This window comes from Neopelma chrysocephalum, unplaced genomic scaffold (assembly GCF_003984885.1).
Source record: "Neopelma chrysocephalum unplaced genomic scaffold, ASM398488v2 Primary Assembly neopelma1_66, whole genome shotgun sequence".
NCBI lineage: Eukaryota > Metazoa > Chordata > Aves > Passeriformes > Pipridae > Neopelma > Neopelma chrysocephalum.
This window is the reverse complement of record NW_020897725.1, coordinates 3,266,797-3,294,612: the sequence shown is the minus strand read 5'-3', so window position 1 is coordinate 3,294,612 and position 27,816 is coordinate 3,266,797. Positions and strand designations below refer to the sequence as shown.

The window sequence follows — 27,816 nt, the reverse complement described above, 5'->3', positions numbered from 1 at the left end:
CATAACCTTACAGAACAGTGAAACAGGCAGCAGGGCCTGAGTCCCATCACTGTCAGCTGCCCTGTATTCCAGGACTCCCGCACAGCTGTGCTATACTGTGACAGTATTAGGTGTTGGCCAGTGCTTTGATTCAGCACTTTCAAATTGTATTCTTCCTATTTAAAAATTAAGAATAAACTACGGATGAAACAGACAGACCAGAGATGCCATTATACTGTCAGGAATATCAACACAATTGCACCTCTGGGATCTTCTTCATAAATGAAGATCAACAGACATATCAGTCCACATGGCATTTACAGAGTAATTCAGTCTGGATGGGACTTCTGAGGGCATCTGGTCACTTTGCAAAAGAGTTAACTTTTGTATTCAAACAATAAGGATAAATAAGCCATTGTGTTATTTTAGGTCAATTTCATATTCTCTAACAGACTAATTGTCAAAACTAGTCTTAATAGGAATAGCAACCTTGATTTAGAAAGAAGTCTAATATCCCACCAAAATCCATACGGAAGCCAAGAAGCATTTCTAAAAAATTGCTACATATCATGTGAATTCTGACAGGAACCAAGATGCTGGAGAGAATAATGAAATATGAGGGTTCCTAAATATTTTGTCACAAACCCAATTACTAAATAACAGAATAAATTATTAGGACAAAAACCCGCAAATGTTAAGATACAGACAATACAGAGAAGATAATAAGCAGACCTAATAAAAACAAGTTTTAATATTAACAACTCAATTTCATGTGACTGCATAATAATCTTTCTTTTTGCAAAGTTCAAACAATGTTCAAGCCCTGTGCTGTTTACATAGATGGACTTATTCTCCTTCATTCTTCTGCACTGATGGCATGGCTTCTGTTTTAACTCTATTTCGCTTTCTTTTTCTTCTTTTCTTCTTTTCAGCAGAAGGATCCTGACCCTCCTGTGTTTTCTTCTTTTTTTTCTTCAGACAGCTGAGTGGATTGGGGCCACCTGCCCTTTTACGTTTTCTCCTCTTTTCACCTTCTTGCTTTGCTAGTCCTTCTTTTTCTTTAAGCTCCACAATACTTTGTTTTTGGTACTCTGGAACAAGCTGATTTGTCTGCAACTTTTGAACAAATGCCAAAGATTTAGGAGAAGGTTTGTCTAACACCATCGTGTTCTGAATAATAAAGAGGAGAGGAACGCCAGGCTTCTTTTTCACTTTGTTTGATAAGTCCTGGTCCTGCAAAATTAAATACTTTAGTCAACATTTTGGGATTAAATTATATTTGCAATTCAAATGCACCTACTTTTAATACAAAACTATGAAGATAAATTACATTATGAAAAAGATAAGAAACTTAATTCTTATCTTATGAAAAAGATAAGAAACTAGCATATTTACACGGCAGTGCCTTTCACAGCAATTTAAACTTCAATTTCTCTCCTAATTAGCTGTACTTCTGATGGAAAATTATCAAAATTTCCTTTTTATCCGCATATATATGCACACATGCATTATTTGAGGAAAAAGTCCCAGTTCACTGGTATGCAGACCAACACTCCACAAGAAGTAACATAACTTCTTCTGTCACAAACCATCTTAAATTCTTTTATCTTACATAGCTATACAGAATTCTACTATAAACCTTTTTATATATATTGTGTATCATATATACACACAGTCCCAATAACAAACCCAGGAAAAAAATGCCTTTCTCATTTGTACAGTTATTTATTCTACAGTTCAAAATTTCTTAAAATAGAAGGTATATGGATCTTTGACACTTAATTTCACTTTTCAGACTACTCTGAAAACAGTTAAGGGAACGGAATGCACACAAAGCAATATGCAAATTAGCATTAATGAGTTGTTTTCTTACGTCAATAGGTAGTCAGTATGTTTTCTACATTTTCTGCTAAACTAAGCAATAGCCATATAAGGTAAAAAAATCTAGTCATTCAAGTAAGAGAAAAGATTCCCTGCTTCATAATTAGCAAATACATTTAAGAGTGAGTAAGGTTTTACATGATTAATTCCCACAAATGAGGTAAAAATCTCATAATTGAGGTTAGTGGAAGCTTCCTTATCTTTAAGTATCAAAGCATCACTTGAAATGAAATGGAGTTAATGTTTCCCACGAGCTTTTACCTGTGTAGCAATAAAGAAGTGATGAGGGTTGCCGTCTTCAATCATAGAAAGTAAACAGGTGGAACCACTCACAGGATCCTTGTGGTGAGAACAGTTTCGAACTTGAAATCTCTGGGCAATTAATTTTGCTCCATACAGTGCTTTCCCCAATGATTCCAGTTCTTTTATAACACATCTGAAAACCAAAAGAAACAATGATTTCGAAACAAAAAAATAAATTCACATTTTTCATAACAGCAAATGGCTGACATGACTTATTTAGGAATGAGCAATGCCCAGTTGTTCAGGCTCTATGATCCGTAAATGGCACCCAGAAATCTGAAAGCAGTAGCCCATCTGAAGATATCAGCAAGGTTTCCTTAGTTGTCACCATGATTAACCAGTAATAACTTAAAGTTATAATAAATGATTTAAAAATATTTCACATCAGTGAATATGCTGAGTCCTTAAAATTATGTTTGGATATCACCTAGCATATGAACTACTACTTAATAAATATTTTTAAAAATTTAATGTATTATTATTAAATTTTAAAATTTAATTTATATTTAAAAATGGCAATAAAGAAGATCTGGGGAACAACATGCCAGTCAGTTTCACCTCTGTGCCTGGTAAGATCATGTAGCGGATCCTCCTGGAAAATATACTAAGGTACATGGAAACAAGGAGTTGATTTGTGACAACCAACACGGTTTCATTAAAGATAAATTGTGAAAAATATGGTGACCTTCTATGACAGGGTTACAGTGCTGATGGATAAGGGAAGGGTGACAGATTCAGCTGCTCTAAGTTAAAGATGGTCAAAAAGACCAACAGATACTGCTGAAAGAAGCAGCGGCATTTAGGCAGGACAGGAATACAGTTTGGATCAAAGCCATTCCTGAACCTCTCACAGCTAAGGACACGACTGGATACTTTATACTGTTTAGAAGTACAGGCCAGTTCTGTACGCTGTGCAAGATAGCTCAGTGTGTTTTTTGAGCCTAGGTATACATCTTCCTGGTATTTTCACTACTTGCCTCCATGATGGGCAGTTGGCTATTCTGTCATTGCAGAAATACAAGTGAGGGAAAATTTATTATATACAATACATACAACCAAGCAAAAACAAAGGTGACTTCGATACGCCGTGTTCGTGCTTTACTTCCATGTCTTTCTCTAGTACATCCTTGTCCTCCCCTGAGAACAGCTATTTTGGAAACAATCCCGCACTGGCAGGCTGCAGCTCCAGCCAGGCAGTAATTCCCTCCCTGCCTAGGAGATCTCAGCTTGCCTTTGCTGTTCCCACTTCGCCAAAAACACGCTGGGGGAGGGAGGAGACCCACCCGGTCCTCCCTCGCATACCGGGGTTACCGCTGGCCCCGCAGTTCCTGCCACCTTCGAAAAGGCAGCTGGGTCTCAGAGAAGCTGCCACCCTCCCGAAGGTGCCACCCTCCCCACAGCTCCAGCGCCGCCTGCTCCCCGCTCGCCCCGTACCGCGTGGTGCAGAGCTGCGCGGCGCCGCCCAGGTACCCGGGCAGCTGCTCCCGGATCTGGATCTTGTTGCGGAGCGCGGCCTGGCAGAAGGTGCCGTCCAACAGCACCTGGAAGGGCTCGCGGAACTGGAAGCTGTGCCTGTAGAAGCCCATGATCTTCTTGGCGTGTTTCTGCCGCGTCACCCCCATGGTGCCCGCACCGCCCGGAACGGCCGCGCCTGCCCCGGAAGCTGCGCCGGGCTCGGGCGGGGCCTCAAGTCACCGCCGGAGAGCCGGGATCGGCCTGGCAGTGCCGGGGGATCACCCCCGGAGAGCCGGGATCGGCCGGGGCAGTGATCGGGGAGTTCCCCCCCCGCCTGCCCAGTCCCACACACGGGTTACCTGAGGGCTGGTTCAGTGCCCCCTGTTCTGCGGTGCTGTGCTGGCTCCTGTCCTTCGCTAAGAGCAGAAACACACGTGTTTTGTTTTAGGTTTTTTTTTCCTAATCCACTGTAGTGATAAATTTACAATTGCTGTCGCAGAGACTGTAGGTTAATCACACATCAGCCTACAGAATCACAGAATTTGGTGAATCACAGAATCACAATTAGGTTGGAAAAGACCTCTGAGATTATGGAGTCCAATTTATGACCGAACACCACCCTGTCAACTAGACCATGGCACCAAGTGTCACATCCAGTCTTTCCTTAAACACCTCCAGGGATGGTGACTCCACCATCTCCCTGGGCAGCCAATTCCAATGTCTAATCACCCTTTCTGTGATGAAATTCCTCATAAAGTCCAACTTAAACCTCTCCTGATGCAGCTAGAGACTATATATATCCTCTCGCTAGTTGCCTAGAAGGCTTAGGATGTCTTAGGAATACTTTGGAAGGCTTATTCAACACCTGTTTATATTGTTTCTTTGTATTGGCTACACAACCTAGGCTCAATGTGCACAAAATGGAAGATGAAAAGCACATATTCTACATTTTAATACTATTCCCTTTTTTATTTTTTTTTAAACTTTTTTCTTTTTTTTCAGTGACAAATACTTTAATTTCACTGCAGTCTGGAGAAACAGCTGTCACTCAAAAACCTATTGCACAAACTCCTCCCTTTCCAAAAGAAAATATGAGCACACCAGACATCTGGCATTAAAAATCTGAACTTAATGCCCCCGTTTTAGGCAGGCAAAGGAATGTGATACCTTAACACTATCAAAATGATAAGTGGAAGCATATGTCTTTCTATGCAGGTTTCACGGGAGACATCTTTCTGCAGGGGACAACTGTACTGCAAGAAAAAACATGGCAAGTACCTGCCAGTTAGCTGTAATCAGTCAGGCTGCTCTAAGGTCATTTAAGCAAATATCCAGTTGTCATACTGGTCTTTTTGCTAGCAAATAGACATGAGAAATATGGGCTTCGAAGCAAGTTAGTTAGTATTAAGAGAAACTGAAAAATAAATTATTTGATTACTAGTCTAGAAATTCAAATCAACAGGCAATTGAGAATATTTTCCATGGGATCCGATTGTGCTGTTGACAGTATTTTTCTGCTATTAAATCCTTCTTTCCAGTTGTCTTCAGGGGACAGTTGCACATGCTCATGAGTATTATGGACATACATGGATATATGCCTTATTATGAGCTAAGTGATATGTTAAATTCATTATTAAACATAGTCCTAAATTTAAAAGTCTTTATTAAAGTTCAGTCCTGTGGCTGATGTGTTCCCATAGTGCTATGATGACTCAGTTGTTCTATCTAACTGCACAGTTTCATTATTTAAAGTATTAGACAAAAGCACTCAGCAAGACTCCGAAGTAAAACCATCTTAGATTAATTATTTTTTCTTCAAGTAGTGTTTTGTTTGGTTGGTTGGTTTTGGGTTTTTTATGTATGTGTATGATGACAACTAAGTAACTGCCCAAAGAGAGGCAGTTATTCTGTATTAAGAACATTTTCCACACCTTACAGCTAGAATGAGGAATCTGCAATAACAGCTGCTATTGCAGTATGGAGATAAAAAGTAAATGACAGCTTGAACTACCTTTTGAACTAAGTGCAAAATAAGATGTAATCTAGAGTAGGGTGTTAAATACCATTGTGATGAGATACTCTTTCCCTGTTCAGTTGGTAAATATTATCATCACAGACAAGTTGTAATGCGATTGGTATAGTAAAATATGTTCAGAGGGCTGTGTAATAGGCAAAACGCAGCACAGATTTCTCCTTCATTGTGCAGAAGATAGCATTAATTGGATGATAAACTACTTGCAGTACCATTCTGTAAATTTTATTTCAGTTCTATGCGATTCTTTTAAAGTTTTTTTAATAAATTTTTAATGTTAAAAGTAATGTCTATAAGAGTACTATAGCAGTGCAGAGAAGTACAGTACAGAAATAGAAGTCCTTGATTGCTGCTGGACAGATACAGGTCCAGGGTACAGTTCTGATCTAATAAAACAGTTCATGTCACTTTATCAATACTATTAATACCTTGTGGGTAAGTATACAGTATTTATGAAAAAGAAGATGACCTTTTTTCTCTATATCCAAAGTGGGAGGAGAGCTTCATGCTGAATTTCCCAAACCTGCAAAATGGTGAGAAGGCATCCCAGGCTTCACCAGTGACACTGCACACAAAATGTGCACCAGCAGAAAATTAAGTCTTTGCAGAGCAGAGTATCTCTTGGCCTATATGAGTTCAGCTCTGGTTTTGAGATGCTAGGTACTGCTGTAGTAGAATTAAATAACAAAATTGCTGTGACATGGATTACTTGAAGCGAAAGCTTTTCTTTATCAAAAGAGCTTTGATGTAGGCCTAGTAACAAGGATTTACCTTAATAGCTGGCACTTGGCAAATGCTTGTAGCTTCATGAGAAAACAGCTTCTGATTCTCCCAAACTTGTCCTCTGTCAGAGGTTTTAAATCTGAATGTATTTCTTTTGGGCTAATGTGCTCTGTGGTTATCTGCAGTAAATCTTAGCACCATGCTTAAATATGAGAAATGAACTGATTTACAAAAAAAGAAAGGGGTAGGGTTTTCAATTACAACATTTGGAAACAAAACTATAATAAACACAGGCCAGTAAAACATCACTGGAGTGTATTTGAAAATACTTTCCTAGGTATATTTCTTTAATTCTTCTGAGGCATGTATAGGCCATAGACGAAGATTCAGAAGCATTTATTGCTAAATTATATTTTTCAGAAGGTATATTATTCATTACTGGGCCCTCCTTTTGTTGCCCTGAGACTGGTCTTGAGCTTTTGAATTTTAACCTTCATCATGTACATCCATCTTTTACAGTGCCTATTTTTCTGTTATCTCCAGGGAAGACGGCATCTGGATTTACAATAACTATGCCTGTGACAAGCTCTGTTTTTCCTTTATGGATTGGTATGATCTTAGCAGATGAGAATTTTGTGTATGACAAAGCTTTCTGCACTTTTCTGGCTCTACTGTTATTATACTCTTCAGTTAGAAAATTACTTCTGGCTTAAATACCATAACTGCCCATCACTTTATGTCCCACATTAACTGTCTTTTAAATTGTGTATCATACAAAGCACATATTCAATGTAGAAGTTGGCATATTTAGTTTCACTACATACTGGTGGCTTGCAAGGGTAAGAAATAAAATACAGCAGATATAAATGCAGGTTTTAAGTAACTGTTTATAGCAGCACATACTTTGAGAATGCTCTGGAGAACAAAGATTTTGCAGGCAACTTTACCTTTCTTACTGGAGCTAAAAGAAATTATAGGGCTGAAAATAATCAGCAGGATTCTTGACAGCTTCTCAAATGTTATACCATCTTTTCTCTCTTTTTTGACTTTGAGCTAAATTCCCATGAAAGATGAACAGAATCAGGAATTACCCAATTTAACTAAATCTTTTGTCTTTCTGAAAAGATGCACACTACTGATACACTTCATTCAGTTTATGCAGCATTTTTGGTTGATGCAGCTCCTTAAGATGTACATGTTAAACAACTGTTTTCATGCTGCTGTAAGGACGCACAAGGGCATCCTTTCAGAGCAGCCTTTCCTCCCTGCACTGTTCCTCAAGGTCTGCACCAGTTAGTTGCCATTCTGCACCACGTGTGACATGCTGCTGTACTGCTCCCTCTGCACTTGCAGGGCTTGAAGAAGCGCTTGAGGGATGTAAAAGTGCCATAATGTAGAAAAATAGGAAGTCTTACTGGAATACTCAGGATTGGAATTGTACCTTCAGTTTGTGAAGTGTGAAGAACACAGGAGAGAGGAAGATACCTTGCCAAATCCAGATTATCTTCTTGCTGATGTGCTAGGAAAATAGAGGGGAAGAACAGAGTGATGCTTTACATCTCATCTTCTATTGTGCCTATTACTTCATTTTGAGCAGAAAATCTCTCTCCCCCTTTTAGTACTTCTGACAGAAAGTAAATATAAGTCCATTTTATTTCTCTTAAACACTGTCTTCCCTTGGAGCTGACAGGAAGCTTGGAAGACATAAAACATTTTGGATTTTTGGTATGCTTGCTTCCATTTGTTTCCTCATTTCTTGTTCTCCTTAGAGAAGGCTGTTATATTCAGCATGTGATGGCTTGCATGTCATCAAGAATCAGAAGGTGCATTAATTGATAACGAAGAGAAGGCTGAACAAATTGACATCAAAAGGGAAATTATGTGGGAAGCCTACCTCCAACAAGAAATTATGGCCAAAATTCTGATTTGTGCAAGAGAATTGACTTCAGGCGTCTGAGATACTATGTGTGTCACCCCTTCATTGATTTCAGGGAGAAATCAGTTAACTGGGAACTGAGAAGTGGAATCTTTACATTGTGGTGATAGATCATATATGCTCTCTATGCTTACACAGTTTTCTAACTTGATACTCTAGGAAGAGTCTGGCTCTGTTAGAAACATACAATAACATTGGAAAGTAACTTGACTTTGTTTTACAGACCAAAATTAGCAGTTAAAATGTCCGAGTTTGTTTTATCATATGCATTTTCAAGTAGGCAACTTTATCATTAATTCCTTGATCATTTTTTTTGTTCCTGTTAGTAGTATGGTAATGGGTTTGAGGTGCTGTAGTAAATGATCCACTAATAATAAAAAATATCTATAAACACCTGGAACGTAAAAAGAGTGAATAAGAAGGTAACTAAAAACATTTATTGGAAAACAGTCATTGAAAAAAGCATAGAAAAAACCTTGAACAGTGAAAAAAACCCCAAACTTTCCCAAGGGAAGAGCTTATATTTTTTAATATTTCCTTCATTTGCAGAAATACCTTATTATGCTACTGTCCATTTTTTTTAATATAATGCTTTTATATTTAGTCTAGAAAATGCTAAAAGGTTGCCTGTGTAAGAGCATGGTTGAAACCATGCATAGCCTCTGAAGCCTCCATTCTTAGAGAAAATAAATTGAATTTTCAAAGTTTAGATTCTGGTCCCGTAGTTGCTTTATTGCATTTGATGTTTGTCCCTGGGGGTTTCTATGCTGTTGCAGTTCCCACTTTTACCATTTTTCTATCACTACTGCACCTTATTACTTTCCATTTCCTATTTCAAATAAAAAAAGCCAATAAAACCAATTTCTTCACATTGATTCTCTTGAAGAAAATTAGAAAAAACTGTGGAATAGAATTCTGTATTGGTACCAATAACTTCTACGATCACAATTAGCCTCATGAGAAATAATAGTACTGAAAAATTCTTTGGCACAAAATGCTCATGCATTTACGTAGCCTGATCTTAAATTTTCCCATTGAGCTACTCTGTGGAAAGTAGTAAGCATTGGATGAATATCTGACATTTCAGAAGGTGACTATTTAGCAGTGAAACGGAATGTTGTAGATGCTGTAGAAATAGGTATGCAAAGGGCCTGACTTCAGTGAGTCACAGCTGGGGATCAGTGGTATCTGAACACAGTGGGTGTGGAGAGCAGCCTCATTTATCAGGGAGAACCTTCCTTAGCATGGGTTGATAGCCCAGGGATATTTCATTTCCTTGAGTCTTAAATTGCTGTGGTCAGCAGAACACAAATAACTGAAACTCATGAATTACACAAGGCTTATACGCAATGCTGCTTCCTGAGGCTGAAGTTGACATTTGGAATTGCCTGTGCATGGCATGCAGCACTGATCAGTGCAACTGCAGCTACAGGTTCTACAGAGTTACACAAGCACACACCTGGCAAAACTGCATCTGCTGAGGAGACCTGAGGTCTTCTGACCCCCTTTTTGGGGAGGGGGGGGAACAAAGGATAGAAAAGATTGAGCATTTGAGAGATCTTGTCTGTCTCATGGCTTTGGAAATGTGATTCACAAGTATTCTTGCCATCCTACCACTTCCTCCCCCATCCTGAGGGCAGTGAACGAGAGGCTGAGTGGGTGTGTGGCTGTTGGCCAGGGTCAACCCACCACAGATATACAGAAGAACCTCTTGTCATTAGGATTTTCACTCTCCCTATGTGTTATGAGAGTGGTATGTAAATGACAGGCGATTATCAAAAGGTGTCCTGTGAATAAGAAAGGGATTTCGAAAAGAGCAGGTTCCATGACATGCATAGAATTATGTAGAATTAGCTTTTTACTTGTACATAGGGATTAGGTACAGCCTTAAATTCACTACACTCCTCCCAAATATAAGCCTTACTTTATGCAGAAAAGATGTTAGATTGTGACTTCATTTTTAAGCATCACACTGGCTCTAGGTACATTTCCTATGATGGGACACTGAGAAAGGTCACCAATGTATTCCTATAAAGATGTGCCACATACCTGTGTTTCATGATGTTTAAAGGTTAAGCCTGGATACCTCACCCCTTTCAGAAAACTGAACTTCTATGAACTTGAAACTTCTGTAAAACTTCAAGATATTACAAGGCACTTTTAAGTTTGTGCTAGGGAAATCTTCTGCCACTAAGTTTTGGAGAGTATTTTACTGGAAACATTTTTTTTTAACATAATAATGTTGGTTTAGACAACTGTAGTTATTAGTGCGGGTTTGTATTTGGGGTGTTTTTGTGCCTCAGTACAAGTACAGACTGCTATATGTATATCCTAAGTGATTCTTCCCTATTCCTTTACACTTTGTGATAATGAAATTAAAGTATTCATTATGCTTAGAAATACTTGGAATTGCTGAGAGGGTAGGAAAAAAACCACAGAATTCAGACATGACCCATTTACCAAGTGGTAACAAGTCATTGCAGGTTAGCCCTTCTCTGGTGAATGGTCTCAGCCTGCAGCATACACAAATGAAATTCAAGTTGGTTTAGCCCTTAAGGTAAAGTCAGTCTGATGATTTGGAAGGGATTATATCTTTGAACCCTAATCAGATAAGTAGCAGCTCTAGTTCTGTTCATAGCCCTGATATGGTACAGAGATGCTGTGGGGGGAGATGACACATCTCAGTTTCACCAAGGTTTTTACTTAAGCAGGACTGGGGAATAAAAAGGTTCTGGTTGGTTCCAGCTGTCTTTTAAATTTAGAGTATAATTTAAAAATGATTAATGGAAATTGTGCGCTACTTGAATTTTCTAATGTGTTCAGTGGTTTTCCTGAGTAGCTTGGGCAATGTTACTAAAATTTTTCACTCTGACATCCTTTTCATGGCCTCCTTTTCAAGAATTCAGTATTTTCAATGGTGAAATTTTTTATGGCCTCTTGCCTCCAGTGATCTGGGGAGTTCTACAAAGTAGAAAGTTGATATTTGTGTTTAATTTTTCATGTTAATCATAATTAACCAAGTTGACTGAATTATTCTAGCAGTACATTAAGTAGTGTAAGCCCTATGCCAGTCCCTTGAATAGGGCTATTTCGGGTGCCCACAGCAACCTCTTTGAATATGCTGATGTTCTGTGCTGCAGCTACTTGTTTTTTTTCTCTTTTCTTTTTAAAATTACACTGACTTTGTGTTCCAAAACTTCATAGGCAGAAGTAATACATCACATTTGTCTTATCCCAGGAGCTCTAATTCCCTTTTAGATCCCTAAGAACATGCCAGTGGTAAAGCACTGTGCATTTCCTGACAAAAGGTATGTTTTTCATTTAAATACCTTGCAACAGCAGCTTTGAAGTAGCCCACAGATCTCCAGCAGTCCATGGACTGGAGCTGAAAACTACTATATTACTATAATACTATTTCCTAATCTTAGTTTTCTTTAATTAAAACTATTTGATCATATTTGTAAATTAAAACTGGATATGCATGTGAATATAACAGCACAGTGGAATAATAATATTGAATTAAACAACTTTGTTCTCTAGAAAAAACTTCAAAAGGCAATGCCAGTGGGAGTACAACCTTCAGTCATGGAAACCTGCTGAGGGCAGGACTCAAATTTGCAACACCTATGTGATGGCTGAGCTTGCTGGCCACAGCAAACTGCTCTGAAACTCGAGGTAGTTCTTGCATCAGTCTCTCTACAAACTGCTTTTGGACCAACACCCGCTGCACATGCACTTCAGTCTCTTTGGGGCACAAGGTACGTTTGACCTCAGTGATCCTGCAATTCTAAACTTTCCCTTCAATCTCCATTTAAGAGTTTTTTTCCCCAATGGAAAATGTAAAGTGGGATTCATCTCACCCTACTTTAGACATCTATCACATGGTGTCCTTAGCAAAGCTGGGGGTCCAGGTTTCTTGTTAGAGTCAATGCAGGTCTAGTCAGTGACATCAGGGGCATTTAGGATATGATTTCACTTGTTCGGATGATTATTACACCAGAGTCTTTGCTTGAATTTGTTTCAGCACCAATGCAGGCAGCTGGTAGGGAATATTCTAAGTGATGTTAGAATTATTTTATAGGAACAGGCAAATGCTGAGTCTGTGTCTGCTGGAAAATGTAGATACATCTTCATATTTGCCTTAGGAAGTATGTTTCCCTTCCTTAGTTAAAAATTAGTGTCAACTACATTGTTGAAAAGGTAAATTTTTATGTGGTCACATATTTGGCATAGTGTCTAGACCTCAAACAAAATAGAGCAGAAAAGCAAACCCAACACTTAACCTTTACTACAACACAAACTCACTCCTGGGAATTGAACAAGTAGTTGGTACTTCAGGATGTTTAGACCATCCCCCTGTACCCGGCACTGGTGAGGCCTCAAATCCTGTGTCCAGTTTTGGGACCCTCACTACCAGAAGGACACTGAGGGGCTGGAGTGTGTCCAGAGAAGGGCAGCAGAGCTGGTGAAGGGTCTGGAGCACAAGTCCCACAAGCAGCTGAGGGAGCTGGGGGTGTTCAGCCTGGAGGAGGCTCCGGGGAGACCTCATCGCTCTTTAGAACCACCTGAAAGGATGCTCTTGCCAGGTGGGGGTCAGTCTCTTCTCCCAGGTAGCAAGTGATAGAATGAGAAGAAATGGCCTCAAGCTGCACCAGGGGAGGTTCATGTTAGACATCAGGAAGAATTTACAACAATGGCTGTTAAACGTTAGAATGGGCTGCCCAGGGAGATGGTGGGCTCTCCGTCCCTGGAGATGTGTAAGGAAAGACTGGACGTGGCACTTAGTGCCATGGTCTAGTCGACAAAGTGGTGATCGGTCACAGGTTGGACTCGATGATCTCGGAGGTGTTTTGCAACGCAAACGATCCCCTTATTCTGTGGACAGGAAGGCCGGGGGGCCGCGCGGGCTGGCAAAGCACAGGGCACGGCTGTCCCCGGGCACACCGAGCCAGGGCCTCGTTCCCGCCCGGGGCCGCTTCTTTGCGCACCGCCCCGGCCATTTGGCCGCTTCCTGTGCGACGCATTTCTCTTTCCGGCCGTGCGGGGGCAGCGATGGCGTCGCGCAAGGAGGGCCCGGGCGCTGCCGGCGGCGGCTTCGGCACCAGCAAGGGCAAGGGCAAAGCCGCAGCTGCGGGAGACTCGGCCGTCAAGCAAGTGCAGATCGACGGGCTGGTGAGCGGAGGGCCCGGGGCCGCCGCGGGCGGGGGGCGGGCGGAGCGGCCGCGTGGAACCGCCGGCGGGGCCGGTCCGTGGGGCAGTGCCGGGAGCGGGGCCGCCTGAAGGGCAGGAACGGCCTCATCCTCTTGCTGAGCCTCCCGTGCCGGGCTCCCCCTGCTCGTCCCAGGGCTGGGAGCGGCTCCCGTCCGGTGTGAGCGAAGGCCGGGCCAGGGCAGAGAATAAATTATATTGCCTTTAAATGCCCCCTCTCATCTCTCAGCTCCACCGCCTCCGTGCCCGTGTTTGCCGGTTCCAGCTTTCACGCCTCAGACTCGCCACACACTCAGAAAGCTGCGCAGGTGTACGAGGTGACAAGCACGGCGGGTTTTTCCCTCCCCGTTGTGCTTTTTGCTGTCCCTGCCACGGCTGCAGCACCGGCTGCCTTTGCTTAATGAGAAATAAAGTAACCTGGCGGGTTGGAGGGACATATCAGAGAACGCAGTCATCCTGATACAGACAATCTATGCAGACCTGGAATAGAAGAGTATGTCCTAAAGCTGATTCTTGGCTTTGCTGCTGCCTCTTCGTGTGTTGGTTCATGTCTTATCAGTTGGTAATACTATTAATGACACAGAAAGGAAGAGTTACTTCTGAAGGGCAGAAGCACTGTTTATTACTTCATTGTCTTTGCCAGATGTCAGCAGAGCACTGTGCAGCTGAAGCAGGAAAGAGAGAATTGGTGTCCTAGTCATGAGAAGGAACATCATAGTTTTGAGAGAAACTTTAGAACCTGCTTGGCATTTATTACTGAAAGTCTTCAGTCCTTGTCCTGGAGTTACATAGTGGAGTAAATATTTGGGAAGAGGAAGAATAACTTATTTGTGTATAGTAGGTCTTGTGAAAGAGAAAACTTGAATTATAGTTTTGTGCACTGTCCTGTCTAACTTTCTGTGTGTCCATGACTTTGGTGCATGGAGCATTTTCAAGGAGTGGTGAAAACTGACTGTGAAATGCCCTAAAAATCCAGCAGTGGATGTCAGACTGCTCCTGCTCAGGCTGGTGCCAGACAGTCAGTGTGGATGTGTGGCTGTTTATTAGCAAGTTTAAGAGAACGGTGAAAAAGGGAATAGTTAAGAGCAGGATACAGATTGTAGCCTTAATTCCATTTCTGTGCAATCAGTTTTGAACTTTGATAACAACTCTTAAATCTGATTTGTTTTGTTCCTGCTTTAATGAAATAAAGAGAACAGGTGTTTCAAAACTGTTCTCTGTCAGATGTATAGTCTGCTTTGTGAGCTGCTGTTTGTTCAGATCAGCTGTGAATGGCCCTGATGGTCTCCTTACAGTCCAGCAAATGCCTTTGAGTACTTTCTGTTTCATGCTTTTTTTTTCCCCTTGTCCTTGTGTGTTCTCCTGTTTCAGCTCAGTGGTGCCTCTCACATGGAGTCCTACAGAGGGAGGTGGAAGCTTTCACCTTCCCACCTGCTGGAGATATGTCTTACAAAAAGTGTTCTCAGGACACTGACAGTGTGGTTCATAAACTTCCATGACACCTATGAGGGAGCAAAATGCTGGCATAAATTTGCTTGCTTTGTAAACAAAGGGGCTTCTGTTGCAAGTCCTTCAAGTATCTTACTGAAATCTGCTAAAATGTTCCTAATATTCCACTGTGCTCTCACAAAGTAACAAGACTACACTTCCTCACTCACTAGGGATGAGTTAAATACAGTGATCTCTAGAACAAGCACAGGCTGCCACTACTAATATTTATTACTAAATATACCAAAAGCAGATCACAATATTCTGTAAAAGGAACAGCAGAAATCTCATCTTTCTGTTTATTGTGTGGTTTAAACTGCAAGATGTGTTCAGTTCAATCATTCAGAATACGACCAGTTCCAAAAAGAGAGGACGTCAAACATGGCTTGTTTAACAACATCAACGGCTCTGGACCCACATGCAGTCAATGATTTTTCCTGTGTTGTAAAAGCAGCTGGGTAAAGTCCATTTCCTGTGATGTTGTAGCCATTCCTGTACTCCTACACGGGATGAAGAACAGCACCCACTTTTGCTTATTGTGCCTTACAAAAGGCATTCCTTATTCAAAACTCCCAATATAATTGTATGCACAAATAATTCCTGTCTGCTATAAATTTCTCAAAAATTAATCAGAAAACAATACAATCTTCTAATTATCAAAACCAAAGTAAATTACTCTAATAGCGTTAATATTTCAAGAAGTTATGTGAATTTAGCCTATCTTACTAGTTAGGATTTCATTGTTTGTTTTTACTCTTGACATGGCAGTACTTCTAAATTTATTAGTTTGTTAGCTGAAAAGCTGCACTTGATCTAAATCCAAATTACACCATATGTAATGAAATAAGGAGTTATTCAGATTATAATAAGAAGTTAACTCTGGGATGTTGTATTGTACCAAATTTAAAAGGGAGGCCCGAAAGTAGGTATTGCTGCATCATTATGTGCTATGTTTTAAGGTAACATCCTTCACTACAAATATTGGAGATTTTATACTTTACTGTTCCTCTGAAATAACAAGCTTTCTAAACATACTTTCACATTCTCACATACAGAGAAGATTGATACATCCAGTATTTGTTCCAGCTACCTAATTCTGTGAGTATTTGAATATACCTTTAGATGTCCTTCTTAAATTTTGTATAGCGCTTAAGTTAAAGTATGTTTGTAAGTTTATTTATATTAAATGCAAACATACATCGGCTAAAACATGAGTATGTCAAGAAGATGGTTAGAAGTTGTAGGCCTTGTCTGCATTTGTGCACCTCCAGCACTAGTGTGGCTGTAGTGCAGATATTTCTCTTGTGTCAGATATGACTGATTTAATCAAAGATTTTTACTTTAAGCTTCATTGCATCATCCCTAGTTTGGTGATGGTGCAGTATGCCCAGTGCTTTGTATTCTTACCTGTGGTATGCAGAGGGTTTATCTATCTATCTGTCTATTTATTTATTTATTTATTGATTTATAAAAATGTAGGTAAGAATGTGTGAGTCTACCTTTTTAAAAACACCCTAACATCATTATTGAATTCTTTTTCAAGAGTTACTCATAATTGTGATATTTAGGTTGTTTGTGCCATGTTTTCTTATTACCAGCCATTTTTGCCCTAAAGATGTAGGACTGACTGAACTGTATTCCCAGCTAGGGATAGGGAAAGCCTAGTTAGCTTCTTGGGTGAGGAGCCCTTTAGGGGGTGATATGTTTGATCATAGTAAATGAAATAAGGTACCATGATTGCTGAAAATCAGTTTTTGAGGCTCATCTTGCAAATGTTTACTCAAGCACATTTTAAAATTATAACTTTTGACACTCCAGGAAAGAAAGCAATCAATATCCATAGTATTTGAGTAGTTTTTAGTACCAGTGAAGCCTGTATTGAACTGGCTAAAAATCTCCTGACATTTCTTAAGTTGTAAATATTGTGCCTTTCCTAGCATTTCTTCTGCCTTTTTTCCCCCCTTCTCCTGTACCCTTTTTGAAGAATGCACAGACAGTGTGTTCTGCCTGCTCTTCTCTGTACAGTTTCTTGACACTGCAGAGCTGTAAAACAGGATTTTAGGATATAACATCCTTTAGGCTGTATTGTGTTTTGTGTGTTCTCCAAAGGAGTTAAAATGGAATTTTAAGTTGAAGTTTAATCTAGTTGACTTTTCCTTGACCTGTTTCCCTAAAAAATTAGATCAGATTATGCTGGCTCTGAGAGTTATTGTGTGAAGTGAATACTGGCTTAATGTGTTCATGGATACCTTGAAGCATAGAGAAGACAGAGGCACTTTGTTTTATATGCTATTAATCTTCATGTACAATGAATTGCATGAGTCTAACCCAGAGGGGAACTTCTGACATATAATCTGTGCTTAAATTCAGAAGAGAAAGCATTATTGTGTGCTGGTAAGTTGAAAGGGCAAGAACTTCCTTGGAATTTAACACTTTTCAGGCTTAGTGAAGATTTCTTAAACTGCAGTGGGTAAAATACCCACATCGTGATGGTGTGAGGACGCAGATTTTGTCAGGGGATAGCAGGTATACTTGCTAACAGAGCAGAAACTTTATATGATTTGTAAGAGTGCAGTGGTGCACTCGGCATCTCATAAGTGTCATGGTAAGTGTGCTCAAGTGAGGCATTTAAAACCAGAACATCTGGTATCGCTTCATACCGTGAAACTGGTGTGCTGACAAAAGGAGTTAATCTAAATGTGGAGGTGGCTTAAATGTGTTGAGCAGTGTTACACTTCAAGACTTATAAGGGGAAAATCTTATTTCAAAATAGGCTTTTCTTTTTTTGCTCAATGCAAGAAGAAATAATGTGTTGCCTTCTTCAGTGCTGTCATTAAGAGTTAAACTTCTCATTATATTTGTCTCTCTCATGTGCATATCAGGCTGGTCTCTTATGTGGTAATTGTGTATGCATAGCTTCTGTGAAAGCAGTAAATTGTGCTCTTGTGATTTCTATTTGGTTGTGTTAATACTGAGGAAAAGAGTATTTCCACCAAATATGTTTCAAATAACTTCCTATATTTTAGTGATGAGAATATTATATCTGAAACACAGCAGGTAATAAGCATTACCTTTGTATCCTATTTAGGTGTTAACTTTGACTCTATGAGTGGGGAGGTGACAAGTGCTGGCCTTGTTGCTGAGGTAGTGCATTATGTCCTCTTGCACACTGAAACCTTAATAAATGTTCTCCTTTGCTTTTCAGTTTATTGTAAGAGAATTAGACCTTTGCAGCTGATGTACATCATGGTGTAGTTGAGGGAAGTGTATGTGGTACAGGAGGCCACAGGGAGGAAATCAGCATGTGCAGATACTGAAAGGCCCTTGATGGTGTGTATGAAGTGAACAACTTCTATACTCTATTCCGCCTTAGGACTTTTTCTTCCACCTTTTAATTAAATCTTACAGACCTTATGAAAGACCTTGTAGGAAGAGGAGCAAGCTTCTTGTTTTTGGATATTTGTATTTGGATATTTTTGGATATGGTTACTTTGTATGTTGTTTTTCCATATTTACACAGAAGCTCAAAATATGTTCTCAGTGATGGTACAGCTTTGACCATGCTGTTCTTTCATATTATTTTTAGTCTTCTGGCAGCATTAACATTGCAGAGATGTGATACTGGCTTTACAACAGTGCTCAGCAGTTTGATAGAGTTACCATGTAACAGAATGGCATCAGCTTAATGAAAAGTAAATAAATTGTTAGTGTACTAAATGGAAGAAAAAATCAGGCTTGTATAATAAATACTCCAGTTAGTATTTTGAAAGCTATTCAGTAATCTAAAACCATGACAATGGAACTTAACTTTGATAATGTCTTTTGTAATGTGCATACACAAAGTTACCTAAACATAAATGTAGGAATATTTTTGAATGATTTGTATATGAATATTTATTTCAGGTAAGCATTTTACTAATTTCTTTTGTCTTAATCAAATTTTAAAGTTAATACAGAGGCTTATTTTCTCTTCAGACTGGGGTTTGAAGATGCAGCTGACTTTTGCTGTATGCATGCAATAACAGGCTAATTCTCTTTTATAAATATTTGGGGTTTTTCTGGAAAATGAGTGTTAGGATGTTACTTTGAGCATATAAGACTTGTCAGTCTTTGCCTTTGTTCTGTTCACACTTTATATTCTGCTTTGCAGTCTGTTCGCTTGGCATCATTCCTGTTCCATGGAGCCCATATCTGTGCAGTAAGCACTATGCATACCTGGTTGTGTTAGGCAAGTGTTCTTTGGTGTTTAGGATCTTGGAGGTGCAAATCACTTGTCAATATTTGGGGTTTTTTATGTGTAGCTGAGGAAGAATTCTGACAAAATCCTTCAATATAGGACTGAGTTTTGAGCACTTAGGACTCGGGGGTTTTTTACTATTACATTACTATCAATGCAAAAAAGAAATAAAGACTTTTTAGAGCTTTTTAAACTTTAGATGACACTTAGGGTATTTACTGCAGCTGTCATCACTCCTTGGGAACAATTTGAAAGCTCTACTGCCTTCTCCATTGGCTTTCTCAGTGATAAAATTAAAATGGTTGTTTTTAATCTCACTGTCACAGTAGCTGTTATTAGAAGTGGAACTCTTCTGGAAGTAATTTTCATATGGCAAATCTCTCTTTTGAAAGATAGGGAAGCTGAAACTTACCAGCAATCACTGACGTTCAAGTTTGCTGTGTTTTTTTCTTAATTTTACTCTTTTTTCTCAGGGAAACTGAGACTCTCTAGGCTTGGTTCTCTGGATTGCACTGACTGTTACTAGGGGGATCTGTCTCTATTGCCTTAGCACATAACCAAGTGTTTGCCAAAAAGGCTGAGTGCTTCAATGTGGAAAAGATTGTTGGGTAAAAGGTTATAAATTATTAAAATGACATGGAAGTCATGTCCGGTAGGGATTTTACTGGTTACTTGGAAGCATCTGTTGAATGCATATGGAAGTCATGCTTTGAAGACACACCCTTAAATAGTGTATTATATATATGCTGGTTTTGTTGTGCAGGATATGGTTCTTGAAAAAGATCAGTAGTCTCAGATAAGCCCCCACTCCCTGCTTCCCATCTAGGTCTACCCTATTTTACTAATTTTTGATGCTCAAATAGGTAAGGGTAACTATCTTGCAGTTTTTGTCTTCAAAATGGTAACAATCTGGCACAGTCTGATTAAAGAACAGGCTGCTAAATGAAGTTGCTACTGTTGCTTTTGGCTGTCATCGTCAAATCTTTTCATAGAAAGCTGCTAGAAGTTGATGCCGAAGAGAAAACCTTATACTTGCAAATACACGCCCAGCTCGGTGAGCACTGTGAATGGTTGAAGGATGGTGATTCACTAATAGACAGAACATATGTATCGACTGTATGGTGAAGTGTGAGCGCAAGGCTCTGGTGTTTCGAGCAGAAAATGTTGAAACTGTGCCTGCCTCTACCGCTTCTATATAGTTTCCATATGTTGTGCTCTGAAGGAGTGTATTCATCAGCTTTCATTCTTGAAATGATGGTTAAGTATTGAATTCATTAAAAATAATAAATATAAATTGTATTGGCGATTTACAAAAATTGCCTGAAGCACTGAATGTTTTCAGAAGATTTGAGTTCAGTGAGATTTGGGAAATAGGAGAAACAATATACTAACTAGTCCTGGGGAAGTGCTCCATCCCACTTGTAACTAGCAGAATTTTGGATGTTAATATTATTACTGCCCTATCACTGCCTCCTGACAGTGTGCTAATAACATCTAATGCCCTGCCAGTGCAGGATTGAGGTCCTGGGGCTGCCTTACAGAAATGTTTCTACAAGGAAGTGATTCTACAGTGCCTGTGGCCCTGACGGTTTCCATGGGAATGTGCATGAATGCATGTACTGTGAAATGTGTTATGAAACTTTGTATTGCAGAGAAATACATTATACCAGTGTGTGAACACAGCAATGGAGAATTTAAATACACAAGTGTAATGGTGCATTTTTACTTACATTGAGGCCATATTTAAATGGACTAAAGGCTTGTGATTAACCATGGGGATGGTTGTTAACTTGAACTGCTGTGCAGTATGAAAGAACCCCCAAAATATAGTGGGATCAAAATCAGGAAGAGATTGGGGTCTATTTGGTAAAACACACCTCGATTAACATCCAGTATTTTCCTATGTTTTAATAAACTTCTCTTTTCTCCGCAGTTTAATTAGTTTTTCCTTTGATGTACTGCCATTTGTGTTTAACTTCCTCCCTTTGCAAGAACAAGCAGCTCACTTGGACATGAGTAAATAAATGACTTAAGCAGATATTTCATGGTACCTACAAGACATTAGCTGATGAAGGCAGGTTCCTGGCAGAGTCAAGGAAAAACACAGCCTATGAAAAACCAGCATACCTCTAACCAAAACACAGTAATCTTCCTTCTAATGTTGTACTTGTACAGAAACAGGCTCAATGTCTGTACTGTTTCAGTTCTTCAGGCTGAATTTCACCTACCTGTGTGTCTCAGTTTGTCTTTTCCGTTTTATATTTTAGATAAGGTATTTACCAGTTTTAGTTCTAGGTATTAAGAAATGGTTTGTTTCATGTTCTGTGTCTTGTTTTATCTGAAATCAGTGACTTTTATAATTTGGAGTAGCTTTTTTTAATAGGCTTTATGTTGTCTTTTTTTTTAAATATCTATGACTTTTAAAGTATCCCAGTAACAGAATGGGTGAGCAGCTAATCCATATGTACAGCAGCTGAGTGTGCTTCCAATAAATAGTGTCTGTGTCTATCACTTGGCAGTGTCTGTAGGGAATCTGGACTCGCACTGTGAGAATGACCACCTTTGTTGGAAGGCTGGTGCTGTTGAAAGGGGCAGGGAGGCTGTATGGATGTAGAGGAAGGCCCTCTGCATCCTGATAGGAGGGTTTCCCTCTCGCTTAAGGGAAGTTCTAGAGCTCTTGAATCACAGCAGTTTGGAAGTAATTCTTTTTAAAAAGAGAGATAAAGCAACTGAAGAAGTGGGTACTTACCAAGTATTTTCTGTGGGGCATTTCCTGGTGGTGGTTGACGCTTGCATTCAGTTTGCATTGAATGTGCTGCTGATCTGCACAGAATCTGTGCAAGAGAATTACAGAAAGTGAAAAATGAACTAAATGTCTACTTTTCCTAGACTGAGCTTCGGCGTAAGCAAGGTAGAGTTTTTCCAGCCATGCCCCAAACAGTGCATATAAACAGTTAATGTTCAGGAAGGAGTGATAAAATGCTTCATGGCCTGTCACTGACTTAGAATTGTGCTTTGAATCAGCCACTAACTGAGATGAAGTGACACGGTATGTTATATCTGGCTTAATATTATCACCTTCTTTGTTCTGTTGGGAAAAGCCCCAACCAAACACTGCAGGAAAGTGTTAGAGGGCTAGTTAGTGTGAGTTAGTTGGTTATAAGCAAGAGGTAATATGGAAAACCATCTATAATTACAGAATGAAATGGTTCCTAAACCAAGATGTAGTAGGCAGAAAATATTTGTTAAATCAACAGTCTGATGTGATTTCAGTAGTTTTCTTAAGCCTCCTGCATGTTGTGGAGCAGCAAGGTTGCTGATGTTCTCTGTTGTAGTTGGGTCATCTGAAATCTTGAGGTTTACAAACTAAGCAGGTTCTATTGTACCAAGTGATGTAATAAGTCACCCAGGGAACAAAAAGGTTTGAATGCTTCTCATACGCTTCCTAATACTCAAAAATATTCAAATAGAAGCATGTAGCATCATCCCCCCCATAGCTCAAGATAGACTATTTTCCATTCAATTTAACATGAATTTCCAAAATCATTTGGTACTGAGGACCTGCATGAGACAAAATCAACAGACTCCTATAATTTATAATTTCAGTGCAAAAATGTATGTAGCAGCCTCTGCTCAAGAACCACCTCAGATCAATATGCATTGTTTATAGTTGGTGAATTTAGGCTCAGCTCCAAGAAACTTCCACTCTTGTCAAGAGGAGATTATGATGTTTGCTCCCACTTGAAATGGTATGAAATGGCACATGTCATTCCGTTATGCCTCCTATATAAGTACTGTTTTTAAGCCCCAAATTTCTGTCAAGTTCAGAAGTAAGATTTTAACATCTGGTGTTGAATTAGCTGTTGAGTGACATAAAATGTGAGCTTACTATTTCAAGAACTATATTTTCAAAGGCTTTATAAATGTTGGTGTTTAGACTCTAGCAAGTCAAGATAAAGGTAAAATATTGTGGGGCGTTCGAGGTCTTCTGTCCAAAAGATGACTGTTACACTTCCTGGACAGAACAGTGAGGGCTAAGGCTTGTTATTTCTGAAGTTGCTATTCAAAACAAAATTTTTCTGAAGTTGCCTTGCTTTTCAAGTCTACTCAGTCTTGTCCTTTTGGCCTTAGATTTTTGGACAGGATGTTCAGATTAAGTATCTTTCTGATTATTCTCAGGGAATTAAAATACCTTTTTTTTGGCCACCAATTTTAGTTAGGACTGAAGATATCTGGCAAAACAATTACTTTAAGATGTTGAAGGTCTTAATGGAAAACAGGTTTTTTTTTATTATTTTTTTTACTTCTCCTGAAATAAAATTGGTCCAATGGTTTAAGAGCTTTTATTCCAAAGTTAAGCACGAAGAAGAAAAGAATAAAAGTTTAGACCTCTGCCATGTCAGGAATGGTCAAAAATGCAGCACTGTTGAATAAGAGAATCTAGAAAAATTCAAAGATCTCAGCAGATTAGCTATAATATACATTTAGGTGAATTTGGTGTTTTTCAGTAGAGATTGTAAAATTTCTGAAGATTAGTATAACATGTAAAATTCAGTTTCACGTCTAATCTTCAGTTTCGTAGAATGGCTTGGGTTGGAAGAGACTTTAGGGATCATCCAGTTCTAACCCCCCTGCCATGGGCAGGGACACTTTTCACTAGGTCAGGTTACTCAGAGCCCTATCCAGCCTGGCCTTGAACCTCCAGGGACAGGGCAACCACAGCATCTCTGTCCAACCTGTTCCAGTGCCCCACTGCTCTCACAGTAAAGAATTTTTCCTAACATCTAATCTAGACCTATTCTTCTGTCAGTTTGAAGCCATTTCCCCTTGTTCTGTCAGTACGTGCTCCTGTAAAAGGTCCCTCTCCAATGTTCTTGTGGGCTCTCTTCAGGTACTGGCAGGCTACAATTAGGTCATGCCAAAGCCTTCTCTTTTTCCAGGCTGAACAAACCCAATTCTCTCAGCCTTTCCTCATAGGAGAGCTGCTCCATCCATCTAATAACATGGTGGCCCTCATTTGGACTCACTCCAACAGGTCTATGTCCCTCTTATGCTGGGGACTCCAGTGCTGGATGCAGCACTGCAGGTGGGGTCTCACAGGAGTGGGGTAGTGGGGCAGAATCACCTCCCTCTGGGCCCTGCTGCCCACACTGCTTTGGATGTAGCCCAGGACACGATTGGCTTTCTGGGCTGTGAGTGCACCTTTCCTGCTCATGTCCAACCTCTCATCCACCAGCACCCCCAAGTCCTTCTCAGCAGGGCTGCTCTCATTCTGTTCATCCCCAGCCTGTTTTTGCCCTGACCCAAGTGCAGCACCTTGTAACTGGTCTTGTTAAACCTCATAAGATTCCCGTGGGCCCCCTTCTCGAGTTTGTCCAGCCCCCCCTGGATGGCATCCTGTCCTTCAGGTCTGTCAACTTCACCACTCAGCTTAGTGTTGACCTCATGCCATGGCTTTATTCTTGTTCATATCCAGCACCTATGAGACCAGGGTATCGACCTGTTGATTTTGTGCTTTTGACGTGTTATCTGTCACGATGCTTTCTAGAACCGGTTTCTGCGAAGTGTCTGTAAACATCTGTCTCCTTAATCATCTGGAGGAGAGTGTTATGTGTATTATACATATGTTTTCTTACTCTTAATCGTTGCAATGGTATCTTTAATTTACTTCGGAGTTTCTTTTCTCCTGGCAGGAAAGTTGAGTCTTTCTGTTACTGTCTTATCAAGTGGTGCTACAGCCAGGAGACAAACCAGTTCAAGGCAAGTTTTTGCTTGGTCAGTTTCCAGAACTTGTCTTTTGTAAGCATAGGATAAGCACTTATCTGTAGTGTGTAAAAACCTCATCTAGAACTATTAAAAATGTTAGCGTGGTCCATGTTTCACTACATCTAGTTTTTTCATGTTTTTTTCTAAGTCTTTGTTTATTGAACAAAGCCATTCTATGCTTACTTGAGAATTTCAGAACTATTTAATTAAATTTTATTTTTGCATAGCGAATTGGTAAAGTTTCAGCACAACACCAGTTGTAGATTTGCTTTTGGTGTAGTGTGACCTGAGGAAGGAGACAGGGCCACTAAATTAGTGAAAATTTTGATTTGTAAAATTTGGTATGTCTTCATGTGGATATTAATTGCGAAACAGTTCAACTCTCTTTCCAGAAGGGGCAGATATGCATTTTATGTGTAACAGGTAGATGTTGATTCTAGGCATCTTGGAGGTTAGCTCAAGTCAAACTCAATTGCATGAGTCACTGTTAGTAATGATAGTTGAGATGGATCCATTTACAAAACTGCATTATCAGTTCTCTCTTGAACTTGGCTTATGCTAGAATTTTAAGTAAAATTGCTCATGCTGTAACACTTAAATATAAAAGTTCGTGGTTTGAGTTTTAAGAATTCATGGACAAGACTCATTGTGTGGTATGGATGTATTCAAAATATATCAGACATTATTATCAGTGATAGCTTTCAAGACTCTCTTGCCAAGCTAAATGTTGCTCCCAGTTTCACTGGTGTTAAATACTGAGAGGATGTGAGTGTCATGGCACCTTCCACATGGATGCCCATGTCAGTTATGTTTGGTTTGAAAACATGACACGGTCTTAACTTAGACTCTCTCCTCATCCTCTCCCCAGATGCTGACAATTGGTGCTAGTGGTTGTGCCCACAAAGCTTTCTGGGGTGGCAAAAAAACCCCAAACACTTAAAAAGATTTAAATTCTTGATTTAAGATTGCAGATCAGTGTGTCACATCATGTATCCAGTGGGCTAACAGCAACTCTCTCGTTTGATTTCACATATGTAAGAGACGACACAGGTACTGGAAATCTGGTTGCAGTGTGGTGATGTTCAGCTCTCTGGAACCCAGTCCTAAATGAATCCTCAGTGCTTTGATTTGCTGTTGTCTCTCTGTAGAGAAATGCAGAAATGTACATCTTGGCATATTTGTGTCCCTACAGCGGGATCTTCCCAGGACCCCCAAAGGCTCACCAGGCTTCAGCTGAGGGTTCATGTTACACGTAGTTCTATAATGAGGTAAAACTTCGAAAATTAACAACCATGATGTTGGGATGTTGCCAAAGTTAAAATTTGGCCTTATACAGTTAAAATATGTATCTTTGATGTTCTTAATAGGTTCAGAATGGCGTCTTTTTTTTTTTTTTTTTTTGTAGTATGACTTCATTCTTAATGTTGGAACAGTGCTTTGAAGATCTGGAGATTAGGAGCACTGCTGAACTGCAAGTTTTTTTGAGGATTAACGGCAATTAAAATCTGACAAGTGGCTACTCCAAGTGATTAAAATGCTTTGGTATTTTGAACACTAAATTTACAAGGCTGGGGAACTCTTGAGTTTTATGTAGGAGTTACTTGTATATCCTTTTCTAAAGAGTCGTTATGTACCTGAATATTTCTTATATGTTAATTTACTAAATCATGCTAAATTATTGACTTGTGTTCGGGGTATTAAAATTTAGAAATCTGGTTTTTTTTGTTATTTGATGTATTTTCTCCTTGAGGACATAACCTTTTCTGGCTGCCCAGCTGCATTACTTAAATAAAAGTAACAGTTGAAATGTGGTTGGTTACTGTTAATGTTGTGTAGCAGTGGCATAACAGTGACGGGTCTAAGGGTATTTAAAAACATTTATACTTGTACAAGGGGGCAATATCTATTATTAGAGGAATAGATGGATGGGGATTGTAAATAGTGTTCGTAAGGGGAATCAGCATTGAATGAGAGATGGGTTATACTGGTGTAGTGATGTCATTTGAAAAAATTCGTATTTCTCAGAGTGTGTTGTGTTACTTGCATTATTAATATTAATATTTCTTACATGTATTTTCAGACCATAAAACTATTCTGATTCTGTTCCAGAGCTTCATAAATGTAACGTCTTTTTTTTTTTTCCCCTGAAATGTCTAGATACAAGTTAGTGCTCTTTTTTGGGGGATATATATAGTTTACTCAATATGAAGTATCAGATGTCATGGCATTGTTTGTGTAGTGGTCAGCTCTTCCTGCTGTATCTAGACTAGCAAATAAATGACCATGACATTTTTAGAGTTTGAAACTGGTCTTGTTATTACTAGAGAAATAGTTTTACTTTGCACCTGAAGGTCTTTTTTTAGTATAAGTTTCAGTGCGCACTTCCTGCTTGGTCTTAGGGTAGTATTTTGATGGCAGGTTTTTCAAGCTGAATTTAAGAGAATGTGTCATTAGATGCATCTTTTTATAAATTATTTTGGTAGCTAATGTATTCTCCAGTGCAGTCATAAACACGGAATTTAGTGACCTTCTCTGCTGCCTTTCTCAGACTCCGTTAGAAAACAAGGTTGCAGGTAGGCCTAAATCCCTGGGGTCTGTATCTCCCTGGATAGTGTCTGCTGTGGTCTTCAGGCTGGAGATCAAAAACTGCAGACTTAGTAATAATTTAATTGTAAATTGGGGTATTTGGTTAACCTTTAGCAGTTTTGAAATCGTAGTTTTCTGTCATTGAAAAATCATTGATACTCTGTAACAGCCCATGGTTGTTTCATTTGTGGCTGCTTTCTGTGAGTAATTATCATCAGGAAC

At 39.5% G+C, this 27,816-nt stretch overlaps 2 protein-coding genes across 2 annotated transcripts in view; one reads left to right on the top strand and one right to left on the bottom strand.

Moving 5' to 3' along the window:
• Positions 1-702: 702 nt before the first annotated feature.
• On the bottom strand, positions 703-3,834 carry UTP23 (UTP23, small subunit processome component). The gene is made up of 3 exons (XM_027684374.1): positions 3,598-3,834; positions 2,122-2,296; positions 703-1,212 (listed from the first exon to the last, which is right to left on the bottom strand). Exons 1-3 carry the CDS (start codon positions 3,783-3,785, stop codon positions 826-828), a joined length of 750 nt encoding a protein of 249 aa, XP_027540175.1. The 5' UTR covers positions 3,786-3,834; the 3' UTR covers positions 703-825.
• A 9,498-nt stretch (positions 3,835-13,332) lies between these two features.
• Positions 13,333-27,816, top strand: part of EIF3H (eukaryotic translation initiation factor 3 subunit H) — an 86,842-nt gene continuing 72,358 nt past the window's right edge. Inside the window, exon 1 of the mRNA XM_027684371.1 lies at positions 13,333-13,481. Within this exon, the coding sequence (XP_027540172.1) occupies positions 13,362-13,481 (120 nt within the window). The 5' untranslated portion in view covers positions 13,333-13,361. The remainder of the gene's footprint in view (positions 13,482-27,816) is intronic.

Excerpts from the sequence above, each read along its gene's own strand:
- UTP23 (XM_027684374.1), bottom strand. The coding sequence starts at position 3,785 with ATGGGGGTGACGCGGCAGAAACACGCCAAGAAGATCATGGGCTTCTAC. Across the intron at positions 2,297-3,597 it reads GCGCAGCTCTGCACCACGCG|ATGTGTTATAAAAGAACTGG; the intron begins GTACGGGGCGAG and ends TTTGGTTTTCAG. Across the intron at positions 1,213-2,121 it reads ACTTCTTTATTGCTACACAG|GACCAGGACTTATCAAACAA; the intron begins GTAAAAGCTCGT and ends TTAATTTTGCAG.